Source organism: Oryx dammah, unplaced genomic scaffold, assembly GCF_014754425.2.
Source record: "Oryx dammah isolate SB20612 unplaced genomic scaffold, SCBI_Odam_1.1 HiC_scaffold_5, whole genome shotgun sequence".
Lineage (NCBI taxonomy): Eukaryota > Metazoa > Chordata > Mammalia > Artiodactyla > Bovidae > Oryx > Oryx dammah.
This window is the reverse complement of record NW_024070189.1, coordinates 60,561,598-60,578,622: the sequence shown is the minus strand read 5'-3', so window position 1 is coordinate 60,578,622 and position 17,025 is coordinate 60,561,598. Positions and strand designations below refer to the sequence as shown.

The following is a 17,025-nucleotide window of genomic DNA, read 5'->3' as shown; positions in this document are numbered from 1 at the left end:
TAAAAATGCTCCAACTGGAACCAGGTGTGTAGACTTGAGGTGGCAAAAGGAGTACATGATATTGGCATTGCAATTCCTTGTTACTGCCACTGTATGTCATTAGCTAACTTGCCAAAGGTGAGATTACGATGGGATCTTCATTCAAGTGACAGATATGTAACTTTACGATTTCTGAGTGGTCTCCTTATCTCTTTACATAGGAAAGGATATGATCCAGAAGCCCTCCTGGATCCAAATATGCTTCTTATTCCTACTCCTCAACTGCAACATTTTATTTGAACGTTTACAAATACACAGCCAAGTTTTTAGAGAATTTTACAAAGGACATCCATATACCAATCCCCTAGATTCTACTACTAACATTTCACTATGCTTGCTTCATAACATTTCCATTCCATTAACCATCTTGTTTTCTTCATGGATTTCAAAGTAAACAGTAGATATCCATATACTCCTCCATAAACCCTTCTGCATGCTGATCATTCACTGAAGTTTGGTATTTATAGTTTTTGCTCATTTTGATTAAAAAAAAACTAAGGTCTTAAGTATACTTCTGCTGAGTTTTAACCCATGTGGTTTTGCCTTTTTAGTTAAAACTAAAATTTCTCTCCTTTGTAAAACTTGTTAGGACCCTCCTCCCATACCTTCAAAACCTAACAGAGATACAGGGACATAGTACAATATTTGCTTACAAATACCTCTGAAGATAATTTCTTTTAAATGTATTTCTGATGATTATAAAGAAAAAGTAGCTGTATTCTAGGCTCTCTATTTAAAGTGGTGAGATCCCTAACCACTAACATACTGGACTTTCAAAAACGGGGAGATAGCACCTGATTTGGTTTAACAATTAACAAAAGCCTACCCTTGATTTTATTTTATGTTTTAACATCCATCCTCAGAGCTAATGGATCAGATAAGAATTAATTCAAATGAGATAACTGCCCCATAATTTCATTAGCGCATTTGAGTAAAAATAATCACTCACTCTTATATGAACCAAATAAAAATGAATAACGTTGCTCAGGAAAGAGCAGTAATCTCATTACTGCCTTGGGTAATTTCAGTTACAAATAACATTATCAGGAAAATAATGTGTGTGGGTAAAATTACCTTCCCATTTATCACCATCAGAAACATTCTTCAGATCTAAATGTGGAATTTGGACACATGCTGCTTCCCCTTGAACACCAACACTTTGACTTCCTGGCACTTCTGATTCAGTGTTGGCATTCAAATCACATATCTTGCTACTAGAATCCTGTATTTTAAAATAAAGAATACATTTCACAAACAAGAAGCTTTCCACGCCCTATTTAAAAACAACCAGCTTATGTTCTTGTATGGTCCTCATTAGTTTACTGTGCCTACATAGGCAACTGTCCCAGTCCCACCATTCAAGACAAAGTCTGGATCCCAAACTGAGGAAATTGTTTTCATAACCAAGTTTCTTGTGATCAAAAGTGGCAAATTAGAAAACAAAAGCAAAAACAAACCAAAAACCAAAAGTGGCAAACAAGTTGCTGCTTGATTGTAAAACAACTGGTAGGAGTATTTGCATTTAAATCTTCTTTAAACCTATTAAACCCAAGAGTCAAAGGCTAGATACAATAACTGGTAGATTAAACCTAGTCAAACTTTAAAGAACCATAAAGAAAAGTAATTCTTACCAGAATCAAGTGTGACAATTTATCACTGTCCAGTGACAAATATTCTTTCCTAAAAATCAAGTAAAGTTATTAGTCTTTTAAGAATAAATTGGTTACTATCACTACATATTTCTTATCTAGATTCCTCTCTTCCTCATGGAGTTAGCATTTACAGTGTGAGAAAAGAAAATGACAACTGCACATATGCCCATTCTTTGGAGCCCTATATCTGAAAAACACACACTACTGAAAATATCCAGAGAATCAGTTCATGTTCAGAAAAATTAAGTACAGTCACCACTCCCTTACACATCTACTCCCCAAAACGAAAAACACTTTAAAAGGAAAAATATAATTCACAATAAATAAAAATCAAAAGAAATTAATATATAATGAAAAAGATTTTATAAAATAAGTAATAGTTTTAACCAACTGACTTCATTCTTCCATATTCTGGAACATCTTTTCCCATTTAAAGATTTTTTTAAAGGTAAAGCTATGTCCTAAATTTTAAATCTGATGGTATTCTATTACAATCAAAACAAAGTTACTACTTCTAAACCTCTCCTTCTTCAAAACATAATGGTAACAACATAAAAAGGAAATTTTATAAAATTTCAATTCATTTATTTCCCTATACAAACTAACCCCTATCTAGAACAAGTGTTAAAGCAAGCTGTCACAAATCATCTCTACCTACTTGACCTCAACAGAATATCTAGTATCACAGTAAGTTATCAATATGCTGACTGTAGGAATGTCCTCCGCCCCAAAGACACTGTGGCAATGCAGTCTACAGTGATACTCATAGGTGCTGCTCCTCCCCTGCCATAAAAGTGTGCACAGGTCTTGATCTAAATGTGGCAAGTCAGCTCCTCATATAGATATATAATTACCTTCTCTGCTGAACATGGAAAACAACCTAAATTCCCTGGCAAGCAAAGGCCCTCTTTTGCTTAGAGTGGGAACAAATGGGCGAATGAGTTAAATTCTAGCCTAACAGATCTAAATTTGAGAAACATGAGGGTTAAACCAGCAAAATGTAATCTACCTAACCAAGAAAATCTTTTGGTCTAAAAAAGCAGCTTGCTAATCTATACATAAGTTGAAGAGGAAAGAGCTTTCTCGAAAAAGCTTGAGTCCTCACTAGATGGATCCTTATTGTTCTATCAAATCCAGATGTCATCATTTTGGGGATGCCTGTTAATGCTGTTACTCTTTTATCTTCAGCCCATAGCTCCAATATTCCCTGGGCTGGAAGAGGATCATTCCTGCCTCCTGAAAGGAAGCACAAGGAGCTGCTGTAAGCAGGACATCTGTGGACCTTCCGTGTAGGGGGATGCTCCAGAGACATGGCTCCAAAGAATCTACTTGCCCTAAGAGAACAGGTTTTCTACTCACAATTAAGAGAGATAACAACATTAATGCAAGTTTACCCTTGCCAACAGGCTACCACCAAATCAGTAACATTGTATGGGATTTCTCAGTATTTACAGTCTAGTCTGCAACTTCATTACTGATGTGTTTTCAGAAGATCAAACCATCATTCTTAAGAAAATTATCCACATTTTTTAGCAATGTCTTAACAAATCATAAAAAGAGTAATGACATCCAAAACTTTAAAACATTCTAGAAAGCTTCTGTTCAAAGGGACTCTATCAAGCATCTATGGGGACTACATATAGTTCAAAGACTTATTGCCTAGGGAATGCCCCCTTCCATTACTGCAAGCCAAGGACATAAACAAGCACTAACTGCATAGGACTGTACAAGGACACACAGAGGAACTGGGATAGGAGCAAAAACATCCCTATATGTTTGTTCAGGCAAATATGTTACTCTTTCAGTTAGCTGTCCACAGTTTCGAGACTTCTGAATTAACTCACTGAAGCATGTATTCAGAGTACCAATAAACTCCCAAAGTGAAGTGAAGTCGCTCAGTTGTGTCTGACTCTTTGCGACCCCATGGACTGTAGCCTACCAGATTCCACCATCCATGGGATTTTCCAGGCAAGAATACTGGAGTGGGGTGCCATCACCTTCTCCAGGAGATCTTCCTGACCCAGGGATTGAACCCGGGTCTCCCACATGGTAGGCACTGTAGGCAGACGCTTTACCATTTGAGCCACCAGGGAAGATCCAATAAACTCCCAAACTGTTCTACAAATCAAGTGAAAAGTTTGAAGTGTTTCCAAGAAGGCAGTGTTCTAATTTCTGAATGTTTTCCAATTTATAACACCTGTCTTAACCTGTATCTACTCCGAATATTTACGGACATTTAATATGCCTTATGCTGCTGCTGCTGCTCAGTAGCTCAGTCATATCTGAATCTTTGTGACCCCGTGGACTGTAGCCCACCAGGCTCCTCTGTCCACGGGATTTCCCAGGCAAGAATACTGGAGTGGGTTGCCATTTCCTTCTCCAGGGGATCTTCCCAACCCTGGGGTCCAAACTGAGTATCCTGCTTTGGCAGGTGGATTCTTTACCACTGAGCCATCTGGGAAGCTCCAATATGCTTTATACTTATTATCAAAATAAGATGTTTGGTTTTGTTTGCTCACCTAAAATATATGTTGTAACAGAAAGCTTCATCTAAAAAATTCACCCTAGAATCTGTAAAGAACTCCAATTTTCAAAATGAATAGTTAATTAGCAACAACAAGAAAAAATGCTTACCTCTCAAGACAGTCATCTTCACCATCACCACGGTCACTGCATGGCTCTAACAATACACCTACACACTGACAAAAAGACCACCACTTATTAATGGAGTTCCCATCCCCTTAAAGTTGAGAAGTTTCCAATCTAAATTAGGATATTAGATTATAAGTTAGTCAAATGCCCCTCTTTTAACTACTACTTATAATAGTCTGTAGGTGTTAACGTCCCTTTTTAGAGAGTAATTTGCCTTCCTCAAAACTTGAGTTCTGTGTATGGGGGTGTGTGTGTGTATAAAATGAGGACCCAGTATTTCTTGTTACCCTACTGGGCAATAGCTACTGCTACTACTATCACATTCTTTTTCCTTCCTTAGAATTTTCTCCTCTAAAAATGATGGTCTGCTACTTCTCTTTCTCGTCAGCAATGAACATACAAGTTGGTTAACTCCCTAGCAGGTAACAGAGGAGTCACAAGGTTCACCAGATCCCTTTATGACATACATTTGAAATAACAACTCTGAAACTCAAAAGCACATGAGAATGCTCCCTAATTTTCCAATGGGCTTTGAGATACCATTCCATGCCTACTCCTCCTTAAAATAAATACCTATCAAGCCTACACAAATGTCCTGTGCATTATTACTTCAAACTATGTAAACCTTTTAGTGTTTTTGATGATCACCTCAGAAATCAACAAGATTTGATCTTCCTAGATTCTTAAAGAAACTACTACTTGTGCAGTTTTGTTTAATGTGAAAGACAGTCTGCAAAAAGTTATTAAAATACTCTCTCTTTTTGAACTATGTATCTCTGTGAAGCTAACTAGCCTCATGCACTTGAAACAAACGAATCTATAGCAACAGAGAGAATGCAGAAGCACATATGAGAATCCAGCTGACTTCTAAGTCAGAAAGTAGCAATATCTTTAAGTATGTATAACAATGCCATGCCTCAAAATAACTTCTTTTAAAAATAGCTGCTTTTTATTAAGAAAAAAAAGCAATCTTATTTATGTTACCTTGACTGAGTTTATTATGTTAAGTGAATTAATAAATATTTTAATTGCTTGATTTTAATTTCTGATATACTAAATACTAATAGACATACCTAGGTACACAAAAGTTTTTTGGGACTCTGAATAATTTTCTAGAGTATAAAGAGGTTCTTGGGACCCAAAGTGTATAGAACCACTGATCTAAAAATCAGACTTCAACAACCTCCATGCTCTGGAATATAGCTTTACATTCTTAAATATGAGGGTTTCGGGAACCATGAAAAACCATTATACAGATTCAATATTTAAAACAAGCCTTTTTGCTTTACTCCACCCAAATTCAAGTCCCGGTTCTTTCCTTCTGATGAAAAACAAGACAAATAACAATCACTTATGTGCCTACCTTATGGTTGTTGTCAGAGAATCAAAAGAAAGAGCTTATAAGAAAAACTATAAAGCTCTATTATAAAGCATACTATTACATGACCAACCCTAACTTAACCTATAATTCTTTTTACTATGAAATAACTGAAATAAAATATGACCACTGATATAACTAATATCCACATATCCTCCACCCAGATTTAGGCAACATAATTCTTAAATAGTGAAAAGTATTAAACAAGATCTCAATTAGGGATAATATTAAAAAATGCAGTGACAGCAGCAAAAGCTGACAGCCCAGCAGTGGAGAAGACAGATGAAATTCAGAGTCGAGTGCAGAACTGTGCTCTACACAGTATCTCAGGACAAAAAAAAGTAAAAGTTATTAATCATGTTAGGATACAGCCAGACTTCATTTAACATACAGGGAATATGCAATACTTTCCTTAGAAACTAAAATATACTTCATCACTTAGAAAAATTTTACTTTCTCAGAATTCATTCCAGATAAAATATTCAATCCTTTATATACAAGAAGAAAAAAGCTCTTTTTTCTAAAATATCAGATGACAAAGTAGCCTGTGCTGTCTTCCCTCCCTTCTCCATAAATATCAGAGTCCTCATAAAGGACATCTAAGGCATACTGGTCTCAATTCAGGAAAGCTAGAGCACTTTGGTGCAAAAAGGTGGTGGCAATGGCAGCAACAGTGGGAGCAGCAGCTACAGCACCATCATATTGCCAAGGTGTCAGGGGCTGTCAGGACTTACTGACGGGAGCTAACTAAAGACCAGGAATTTCCCTGGTCTCCATCCATTCCTTGGCCATCCACAACGGATACTTCCACACAGCTTAGTCGCTCATCCTTCCATCTCCACTGGCCTAGTTTTGCTCAAGTATGGCAGCTACTTCTTTTAGATAAGCTAACTATCCCTGCTTTATTCTATACATTTCATCTGCTTATAAAGAAAACTTACTAAAACATTTTCAACCACCAGATGGCAGAAATAAAGCTACAGAACTTTAGAATCTAAAGATTTGGATTATCCAGAAAAACTTAAAACTGTAGTCTCCAACTTGATTTTTATAGTTGAACAGATATAAAAACACATTCGAGCAAAATTCTGCTGTGCGTTAAGCAGAAAAAAACTTCTTGATTAACAACTTTCCATTTAAATGAGCTGCCAACTCATTATATTTTTCTGTCAGTTAAATTAAATGTGAAAGGTATGTGCTCAGTCATGTCCAGTTTTTTGCCACCTCGTGGACTGTAACCCACCAGGCTCTTCTGCCCACAGAATTTCCCAGGCAAGAGTACTGGAGTGGGTTGCCATTTCCTACTCCAGGGGATCTTCCTAACTCAGAGATCAAACCTGTGTCTCTTATGTCTCCTGCATTGACAGGCAGATTCTTTACCACTGTGCCACCTGGGAAGCCCCATCAGTTAGGTTATGGAGACTTAAAAAAAATGTTTTAATTGAGGTAGTTTATATACAATATTATATAAGTTTCATATATACATCATAATGATTCACAATTTGTAAAGGTTATATAAAAATATATTAAATATTCTTCAATCTAGCCCAATTTCTTTCACTGAATTAATGTGGTCAAAACTGATGAGGTCTCCACAGCAGATGAACCATCAACAAAATGAAAAAATAACCTACAGAATGGGAGAAAATACTTGCAAAATCATGTATCTGGATAAGGAGTTAATCTCCAAAATATATAAAGAACTCATAAAACTCAATAGCAAAAAACAAATAATACAATTTAAAAATGGGCAGAACATTTAAATAGACATTTTCCCAAAAAACGAAGTACAGATGGCCAACAAGTACATGAAAAGGTGCTCAACATCACTAACCATTAGGAAAATGCAAATCAAACCCACAGTAAGGTACTACCTCACACCCATTAGAATGGCTATCATCAAAAAGACAACACAAAATAAGTGCCGGTGAGGATGTAGATAAAAAGGAAGCCTCGTGTTTAGGAGATGGAAATGTAAATTGGTACAGCCGCTAAGGAAAATGGTATGGAGGCTCCTCAAAGAATCAAAAATAGAACTGCCATGTTTACTACAATTCCATTTCTGGATATTTATGTGAAGGAAAGAAAAATGCTGCCTCAGAAAGATAGGTGTACCCCCATGTTTACTGCAGGATTATTTACAATAGTCAAGATACAGAAACAACCTAAGTGTCCCTCAATAGATAAACAGCTGAATAATTTTCTACTGTGTGGTTGTGTATACATATAACATATACAAACACACAATGGAATATTATTCAGCCATTAAAAAAAAAAAAACACAGCATCCTGCCACTTACAATAACATGGACAGACCTTGAAGGCATTATGACTAAGTGAAATAAGTTAGACAAAGACAAATACCATATGATCTCACTTTTATGTGGAATTTTAAGATAAAGTCAAACATCTATATAGAAAACATATTTGGTGGTTGCCAGAGGTGAGGGTTGGTAGTGGGGAAAATGGATGAAGGTAATCAAAAGGTATAAACTTTCCAGTTATAAAATAAATAAGATATAGAACTATAATATAGATCATCATAACTATAGTCAATAATATTATATTGTAATACTGAAAGCTGCGGAGAGTAGATCTTAAAAGACTCATCACAAGAAAAAAAATTAACTGTGTGGTAACAGATACTAATAACTAGACTTGTGATCATTTCACAATATATACATGTACTGAATGTTATACACTTGAAACTAATGTAATATGTCAACTATACCTCAATTTTTTTAATTTTAAAAGAGAGACTGATTTAAAAAACAACATATTATTGAATGGTTGTTGCCTGTCAGAGGTATTGAATATTTCTGTTTAAAAAAAGAAAGTGGAGTCTCATAACAATTCAAGTCAAATTGATAGCTATTTCTTCCTCTTGGTTGTCTCCTAGAGCTTCCCAAATACTTCTGCCCTTCACTTCTGAAAGGAGGTACTTAAATTCCAGCAATTTCTCAGGGTTCGGAAGACATAAATAATTGCAAATTTGGCAGGGTGCCAGCCATGAAGGTCTGCTAATCCAGAATGAACTGATTTTATGAGAAATCTGGGCTTCCCCAGTGGCTCACCAGTAAAGAATTCGCCTATGCTGTGGGAGCCACAGGAGGTGTGGGTTCAATTCCTGGGTCAGGAACATCCTCTGCACGGAGACCCACTCCAGTATTCCTGCCTGGAAAATCTCATGGACAGAGGAGCCTGACAGGCTACAGTCCACACGGTCTCAAAGAGTCAGACATGACTGAAGCATCTTGGCACAGCACAATGTAAGAAATTTACTGATAACATCAGATATTTTGATATGAACTCAAATCAGGCTACTGATTTACCAACAGTTTCCACCCTCAAACAATACAAATTACTATACAACTTGTTATAACTAAAAACTTAACAGATCAATCTCGTCATATCAATACAAAAATCCTTAAGATTTTCTACAGAATTCATTAGTACATTTAAAAAAAATAGTAATTTGCAAAAGACCTGATATTTTATATCTGATAAGAGACTTACTCAAAATAATAACGAACTTTTAAAACTCAGAAAACAACTCGATCAAAAAATGAAAAAGAGACCTGAATTCAGCCAAGATATTCAGATGGTAAAATAAGCATATGAAAAGACGCTGAACACTATGTCATGAGGAACTGTAAACTGTATCAATGAGATAACACTAGGTACCTATTAGCCATGGCCAAAATCCCAAACACTGGCAAGGATGTGGAGCAACAGAAACTCTCATTCACAGTTGATGAAAGAAAGAGAAACAGCCAAATTTATGCAATCATTTAGTTTATAATAAAATTTATGCGAGCATTTAGCTTATAATAAAGGTGTAGAATTTTTTTTAAAAAAAAACCTTGCCATGCAGCTCGTTAAGCATGTTAAGATGCTTATAAAATGTTTATAAGATGTTTATCAGGGATTCCCTGGTAGTCCAGTGGCCGCTGGTAGTCCAGATTCAATCCCTGCTCCAGGAAGAGGCCACATGCTCCAGAGCAACTGAGCCCATGAGCCCAGACTCTAGAGCCTGAGAGCCACAACTACTGAGCCCACACATGGAAACTACTGAAGCCTGTGCACCCTAGAGTCCATGCACTGAGAAGCCTACACACCATAACTGGAGGGTAGTCCCTGCTTGCTGTAACTAGAGAAAAGCCTGCACAGCACCAAAGACCCAGTACAGGCAAAAATAAACAAATAAATGAGTCTTAAAAAAAATGTTTTAAGATATTAAGATGTTTAATTAAGATGTAAAGATATTCAAGATTGCCAGGAAAAATATCAACAACCTCAGATATAGAGATACCACTTTAATGGCAGAATGTAAAGAGGATTAAACAGTCTCTTGATGAAGGTGAGAGGAGAGTGAAAAAGATGGCTTAAAACTCAACATTGAAAAAGTGAAGATCACAGCATTTGGTCCCATTGCTTCATGGCAAATGGAGGAAAAGTAGAAATGGTGACAGATTTCATTTTCTTCAGCTTCAAAATCACTGCAGATGGTGACTGCAGCCACAAAATTAAAAGACACTTGCTCCTTTGAAGGAAAGGTATGAAAAACCTAGACAGCATATTAAAAAGCAGAGATATCACTTCGCTAATAAAGGTCCATATAGTCAAAGCTATGATTTTTCCAGTAGTCACATACAGATGTGAGAAGTGGACGATAAAGAAGGCTGAGCACTAAAGAATTGATACTTTTGAATTGTGGTGTTAGAAAAGACTCTTGAGAGTCCCGTGGACTGCAAGGAGTTTCAACCAGTCCATCCTAAAGGAAATGAACCCTGAATATTCACTGGAAGGACTGATACTGAAGGTGAAGCTCCAATACTTCGGCCACCTGATATGAAAAGCCAACTCATCTGAAAAGACCATGATGGTGGGAAAAGATTGAGGGCAAGAGGAGAAGGGGGCAACAGAGGATGAGATGATTGAATGACATCACTGACTCAATGGACATGAGTTTGAACAAACTCAGGGAGACAGTGAAGGACAGGAAGCCTGGTGTGCTGCAGTCCATAGGGTTGTAAAGAGTTGGACACGACTTAGTGACTGAACGACAACAAAGATATTCAACCTTAAGCAGAGCTTCTAGGTATAGGAATCTAAAGTTAAGAGAAAGATCTGGACTAGAGTATAAACTTGGGAGCCTTTAGCTGAGAGACAGTATTTAAAACCATTAGACTAAATGAGATTACCAATGGAGTAAATGAAAATTAGTAACTTGAGAAAACTGGGCCCTGGGCCATACTAAATTTCAGAACACAAAAAGCAATCAGCAAAGGGATACAATAGCCAGTCAAGGAGGAATAAAAACAACAGAGGAGTGAGATATCCTGAAAGCTCAGTGAAAAAAGTGTATCAGTGGAGCAAAGAGACAAGAACAGAATCAATAACCATGAACAGATGAAAAGAGATTAACCTAATATGCCAGTGAAAGAAAGTTAAGAATATTAGTTACATATGAGTCCAATAAAACTAAGTCCAGGAGAAGCTTAAATTCTGTGAAATGTTTTCCAGTTCATAAAATAGGTTTGTACTTTTACTTCTTTGGATATTTATAACAATCCTCTAGAATGGGTATTACCTCCCACTTATATAAAGGGAGAAAAAAAAGACTCAGAAAAGTTAGGTAACTAGTCAAAGTTATACTGCTATTAAGAGGCAAAGCCTAAACACAAATCTTTGACTCCTTAATATATGTATGTTAGCATATGATTTAGAATGAAAACATCCTGAAGAAAATTTCTTCATCTTATTTTAAAAAGTGTTAACAAAACTTTGAAACACGTCTTAGAAAAATGCTTTGTACACTCACTGAAATTATTTTTTAAATGTTATTACTAAAAATTGTTGACAGTGAAAATAATTTACTTCTTAAATGATATTCATGGGTTTTCCATAATTATGAAAAGATTCCATGTTCTTCAGAAAATATCTGGGACATACACGGCTTTTAAAAAGAAAAAAATTCAACCATAAAATCACCAATCACCTCAGGTGACACTGTAATTTGTTTCCTTCCAGAAAAGTATTTAAAAATAAAGTATTCTGCATCTACTTCTCTATTCAATGATGGTTCCTGATCTCCACAGAAAGAATGTATGTTCTTGGGACTTGGAATCAAGACAAACACATGTATCAGCAAAAACAGTGAACTACGGCTCCTGGTATCAAAGGAACACATGAAGCAATCAGAATTGTAATCCAGTACATACATGGGTCCCCACCCCCTGGGCCAGAGTCTATTAGGATCCTGGCCTGTGAGGATCACCTCACAGCAGAGGTGAGAGGTAGGCAGGCAAGCGAGCAATGCTTCATCTGCCACTGCTCTCATCACCACCTGAACCAGCACCCCCCACCAAAGCCATGGAAAAACTGTCTTCTGTGAAACTAGTCCCTAGTGCCAAAATGGTGGCAGACTGTTGATCTAGTACACTTAACACAGAAATTTTTAAGTCTCTACATTTCTTACCTGGTTATTTTCTTCATCCTCAAATACAAAATCTTGCTGCATAACTTCATTGTCTAAATTAGTACTAGCCACAGGTTCTGAACAGTCTCTGTTATGTTCACTGGCATTAATAATACCATCAGCAATATCAACCCTAGTAATGAAGATTAAAAAGTCAGATCAGGCCACATGTTGAATATGTAATGCCTTTAAAATAAATAAATAAAAGTAACAATCTGAAACTTTTCCTTGTGGTACAAAATGTATCTTTTTCATAAAGATCCAGTTTATTTAGCATGTCAAGTTAGATTATAAAGAGTTCAAAGTTTATTTCTCTCCCTCCATGGGATGTTATAAGGAACCACCTTATTTATTATCCACTTTGAATACTTTCACAAGTAAATGAATGGCTTTAAAAATAATTTATGTGCCAAAACAGTGATCTCCCTTACAAATAAACATGCTAAATCATAATAATGACCTGTTTGCAGATTAAAACCCAAGTCTAGCACTGGGCAACAGTGCTCAACATCTTTTCAAGTGCAACAAGAATAGTTTCCTACTGCAGACTTTTCATCTTACATAATTTAGAATATGTAAAACTCTGCAGGTTGTTTATAAAGATGACACCCCAACCAGACAACATGAGAATTCCACCATGAGAATATGAGTTATTTCTATAATAATATCTGAGCACAGACACAGGTTTTCAGGATCTCTAGCTAAGCCAAAAGGGCAAACTCCAAGAAATCTGCTTATATTATATTCTTTGAAACATTTTTCTACTATTTCTACCATTTAGATACTGCTTCTTTCCTTCATATTCAACTCAAATACTTCCTACAGATCCACCTATATAGTTCAAATAATGCCTCAAAGCATACAAATCAGGACCATCACATCACTGCATGGGCTGGTGGTGATGCCATCCATGCAGATTATATGGCACACCTGTGGTTGTACAATCCAGTATTCCATAAACATAGTCCCAGCATTGGTATTTATATCTATTAATTTCTCAGTTTCATTCCATATGTGATAGCTAGTCTGGTGTATTTGACATATGTGGCCTTTTAAAAATCTAATTCTTAACACAAAAACAAAATTCTACCTAGTCATCATTTTTTTTTTTTTTTTGCCTTCCTATGAATTCTCCAAATTTGGGTAGGTCTTTCTTAAGATCATGATCTATGCTGCCCTACAGATTTGTCCCCAAAACAAAAACTGACCAATGCAAACTATAAAAATCATCTGTGGACTCAGAAGAAAGCACATCTAGGGCTGAGGTAACAGGAAAGGATATGAAGCTTTTGTCACTTAAAGATAACAAGTCAGATGAAGAGTGGAATAACATCACACACCACACAGTACATGGGGTACTTTTAACTTGCACAAATCCAATTATTAACAGCTTATCTAAAACAACAGAGTGTAGGGAAGGCAAAGCCTGGAGATAGGATAACAAGTTAAATAGCAAAGGATGATTCCATTCACCAATTCATTCAATGACCATGTGCACTAGGAGTGATGTCCATCTGCTGTCCCAGTACCTACCTATCTAGAAAACTACATGCCATGGTGTGACCATCTGGAAAACAGAATATAGGTCTACTCTTTTTAAAGTTATTTTTCACATAACATAGATCCTAAAAGTAATTATGTCTGCTACTTCATCTGGTGTTCAGACTTTGCTGGACTCAATGTCTACTATCTTAACAGAAGACTTCTGAGATTTTTAATGTGAAAAAGTATATACAATTTATAAGCAAGTATATACAAAGTCACTTTTCACACTGACTTTCAGAAATGGTCAAGTAAGATCAGACATTATCATTGAAGAAAAAAGTGTTTTTTAAAAGGTGAAACAATTTTACAATTCAATAAAAAATAGTCAGATGTTTTAAAAGTTTCTTACTGGTTATTAGATCCTTCCCCATCACAATTAACACTTCCTGCTTCATTATTACACACGAGACTTTGCTGCTGTAAGTTCTTAAGATCATGATCTATGCTGCTCTGCAGATCAAAAAGGTGCTGTTCCACAGCTGCTCTAATTGTTCTTTCTAAAATGCTATAAAACAGAACACATTGTAGTGAGAAGCAGTCACCCTAACTAGATTATTTGGTCATATAAACAAACTTTAAAATGCACAACCAGTTAAAAAAAATATACAGTGGTATTCAAATGAATAGGCTAGAGTAGAAAAAGAAATACAGAAAAGGAATACATGATAATTGCTTAAATTTTAAAATGAAATTTGCCCAAATAGACATTACACAAATCAATCATGTCAATATTACTACTGACGCAGGAATCATCACTTGTCCCAGTAATTCACTCCTCCCTACAACATATAAAGCCATTTAAAAAGACTTCTCAGGGAATTCCCCAGTGGTCCAGTGGTTAGGACTCTGCATTTCCACTGCAGGGGGCACAGGTTCAATCCCTGGTTGGAGAACTAGGATTCCACATGCCATGCACCATAGCCAACATAAACAAAGCAGCCATTTGGGGGGAAGCAGGTGGGGCACGGAACCTTTACTAAAAAAAAAAGCTCTATTGGCTTTGTTCAGTCATTTCAGAAGATTAAAAAAAATCATCTGAAAAAAGTTCATCTTTGTGTATCAGTGCAATGCATTCCTTCTTCATTTCTTCTGACTAAAGTACATAAAATACTAACCAGTTTCACTACATTATGTACAATCTCTCCTCTAAAGTATTTACAATAAATACATGCTTTTAATTTCTATAGCTTATTCATATTTTTAGAAGCTTTTTTAGCTGTTTTCTATAAGTATACTACTTACTCTGCAGAGGCTGGTAAGATGCTGATGGGTGATGTATGGGCACTGTAATCAAAGAAAAAAATTAGCTGTAAAATTTTCAATACTAAATGACTACAAAATGTGGTAAAAAAAAAAAAAACTCCACATTTACACTACCTTGATGCACCCAGGAGAGCATGCACTAAGTTTTATTTTTCTAATTTTCCAAAGAAACTCTTTTTCACAGAAGACCCTTAAAATACTTATTGTCTGTATGTGTTGGTTCATTTGTGTTGGGGAAGGGAGGGAGGGGAGGGGCATGCAACTACTTCATCTGGTGCTTACCTGGAAGAACACTAACCAATTCTAAGCCTGAAGGGAAAAAAAAACTGACTTCTGGGCCAAACAAAAGTATCCACCTAGGACAGTGTGGAGGTCTCAATGCTCGCCTGTGCTCCATGTCAAAAGTAATAGTACAAACTACTGCTCAGAGGATATTCTCAAGCTACAAAAGGAAAAGGCAAATTAGAAACAAAAATTCAGGCCACATCATTCACTGTGCTGGTAAGAGATTTTCCTTAGCAAATTTTATACCACAGTATCTACTGATACCTATAAAAACATAGATAATAGACTCATTTTTACCACAGCTATCAAACATACAACTTAAAACTCACAATGATATATATATATATACTACTAAAATACTGAAAATTAAAGTGTAGGTAAGGATGTGAAGCAAATAGAACATTCACATAATGCTGATGGGAATGTAAAATGTTCCATCCACCCTGGAAGCCAGTTGGGCAGCTTTCTTATAAAACCTACTATGTACACAATAACCCAAAACCTATGGGACTCAGTAAAAGCAGTGCTAAGGGGAAGGTTCATAGCAATACAAGCTTACCTCAAGAAACAAGAGAAAAGTCAAATAAATAACCTAACTCTACACCTAAAGCAACTAGAAAAGGAAGAAATGAAGAACCCCATGGTTAGTAGAAGGAAAGAAATCATAAAAATTAGGGCAGGAATAAATGAAAAAGAAACAAAGGAGACCATAGCAAAAATCAACAAAGCTCAAAGCTGGTCCTTTGAGAAGATAAATAAACAAACCATTAGCCAGACTCATCAAGAAAAAAAGGAAGAAGAATCAAATCAACAAAATTAGAAATGAAAATGGAGAAATCACAACAGACAACACAGAAATACTAAGGATCATAAGAGACTACTATCAGCAACTATATGCCAATAAAATGGACAACCTGGAAGAAATGGACAATTCTTAGAAAAGTATAACTTTTCAAAACTGAACCAGGAAGAAACAGAAAATCTTAACAAACCCATCACAAGCACAGAAATCGAAACTGTAATCAGGAATCTTCCAGCAAACAAAAGCCCAAGACCAGACAGCTTCACAGCTGCATTCTACCAAAAATTTAAAGAAGAGCTAACACCTATCCTACTCAAACTCTTCCAGAAAGTTGCAGAGGAAGTTAAACTTCCAAACTCATTCTATGAGGCCACAATCAACCTAATACCAACACCAGACAAAGATATCACAAAAAAAAGAAAACTACAAGCCAATATCACTGACGAACACAGATGCAAAAATCCTTAACAAAATTCTAGCAAACAGAATCCAACAGCATATTAAAAAGATCATACATCATGACCAAGTGGGCTTTACCCGAGGGATGAGAGAATTCTTTAATATCCACAAACTGATCAATGTGATACACCACATTAACAAACTGAAAGATAAAAACTGTTTATCATTATCTCAATAGATGCAGAGAAAGCCTTTGACAAAATTCAACATCCATTTATGATTAAAAAACCCTCCAGAAAGCAGGCATAGAAGGAACATACCTCAACATAATAGAAGCCATATATGATAAACCTACAGCAAACATTATCCTCAAAGGTGAAAAACTGAAAGCATTTCCCCTAAAGTCAGGAATAAGACAAGGGTGCCTTCTCTCACCACTACTATTCAACATAGTAATGGAAGTTTTAGCCACAGAAATCAGAGCAGAAGAAGAAATAAAAGGAATCTAGATTGGAAAATAAAAACTAAA

General features: G+C 36.0%; 1 protein-coding gene and 1 non-coding gene across 8 annotated transcripts in view; one reads left to right on the top strand and one right to left on the bottom strand.

The window, feature by feature from the left end:
* The window catches only part of FAM13B (family with sequence similarity 13 member B), a 100,698-nt gene that overhangs the window by 17,738 nt on the left and 65,935 nt on the right, over positions 1-17,025 (bottom strand). For all 7 annotated transcript variants that reach the window (XM_040240021.1, XM_040240020.1, XM_040240024.1 and 4 more), the window contains 6 exons: positions 14,990-15,031; positions 14,097-14,252; positions 12,203-12,335; positions 4,326-4,390; positions 1,671-1,719; positions 1,114-1,261 (listed from right to left, as the gene is read on the bottom strand). In XM_040240021.1, coding sequence (XP_040095955.1) covers positions 1,114-1,261; positions 1,671-1,719; positions 4,326-4,390; positions 12,203-12,335; positions 14,097-14,252; positions 14,990-15,031 — 593 coding nt within the window. The remainder of the gene's footprint in view (positions 1-1,113; positions 1,262-1,670; positions 1,720-4,325; positions 4,391-12,202; positions 12,336-14,096; positions 14,253-14,989; positions 15,032-17,025) is intronic.
* On the top strand, positions 14,568-14,640 carry TRNAG-UCC. Its single transcript has one exon. It is a non-coding gene; the product is annotated as a tRNA-Gly (tRNA).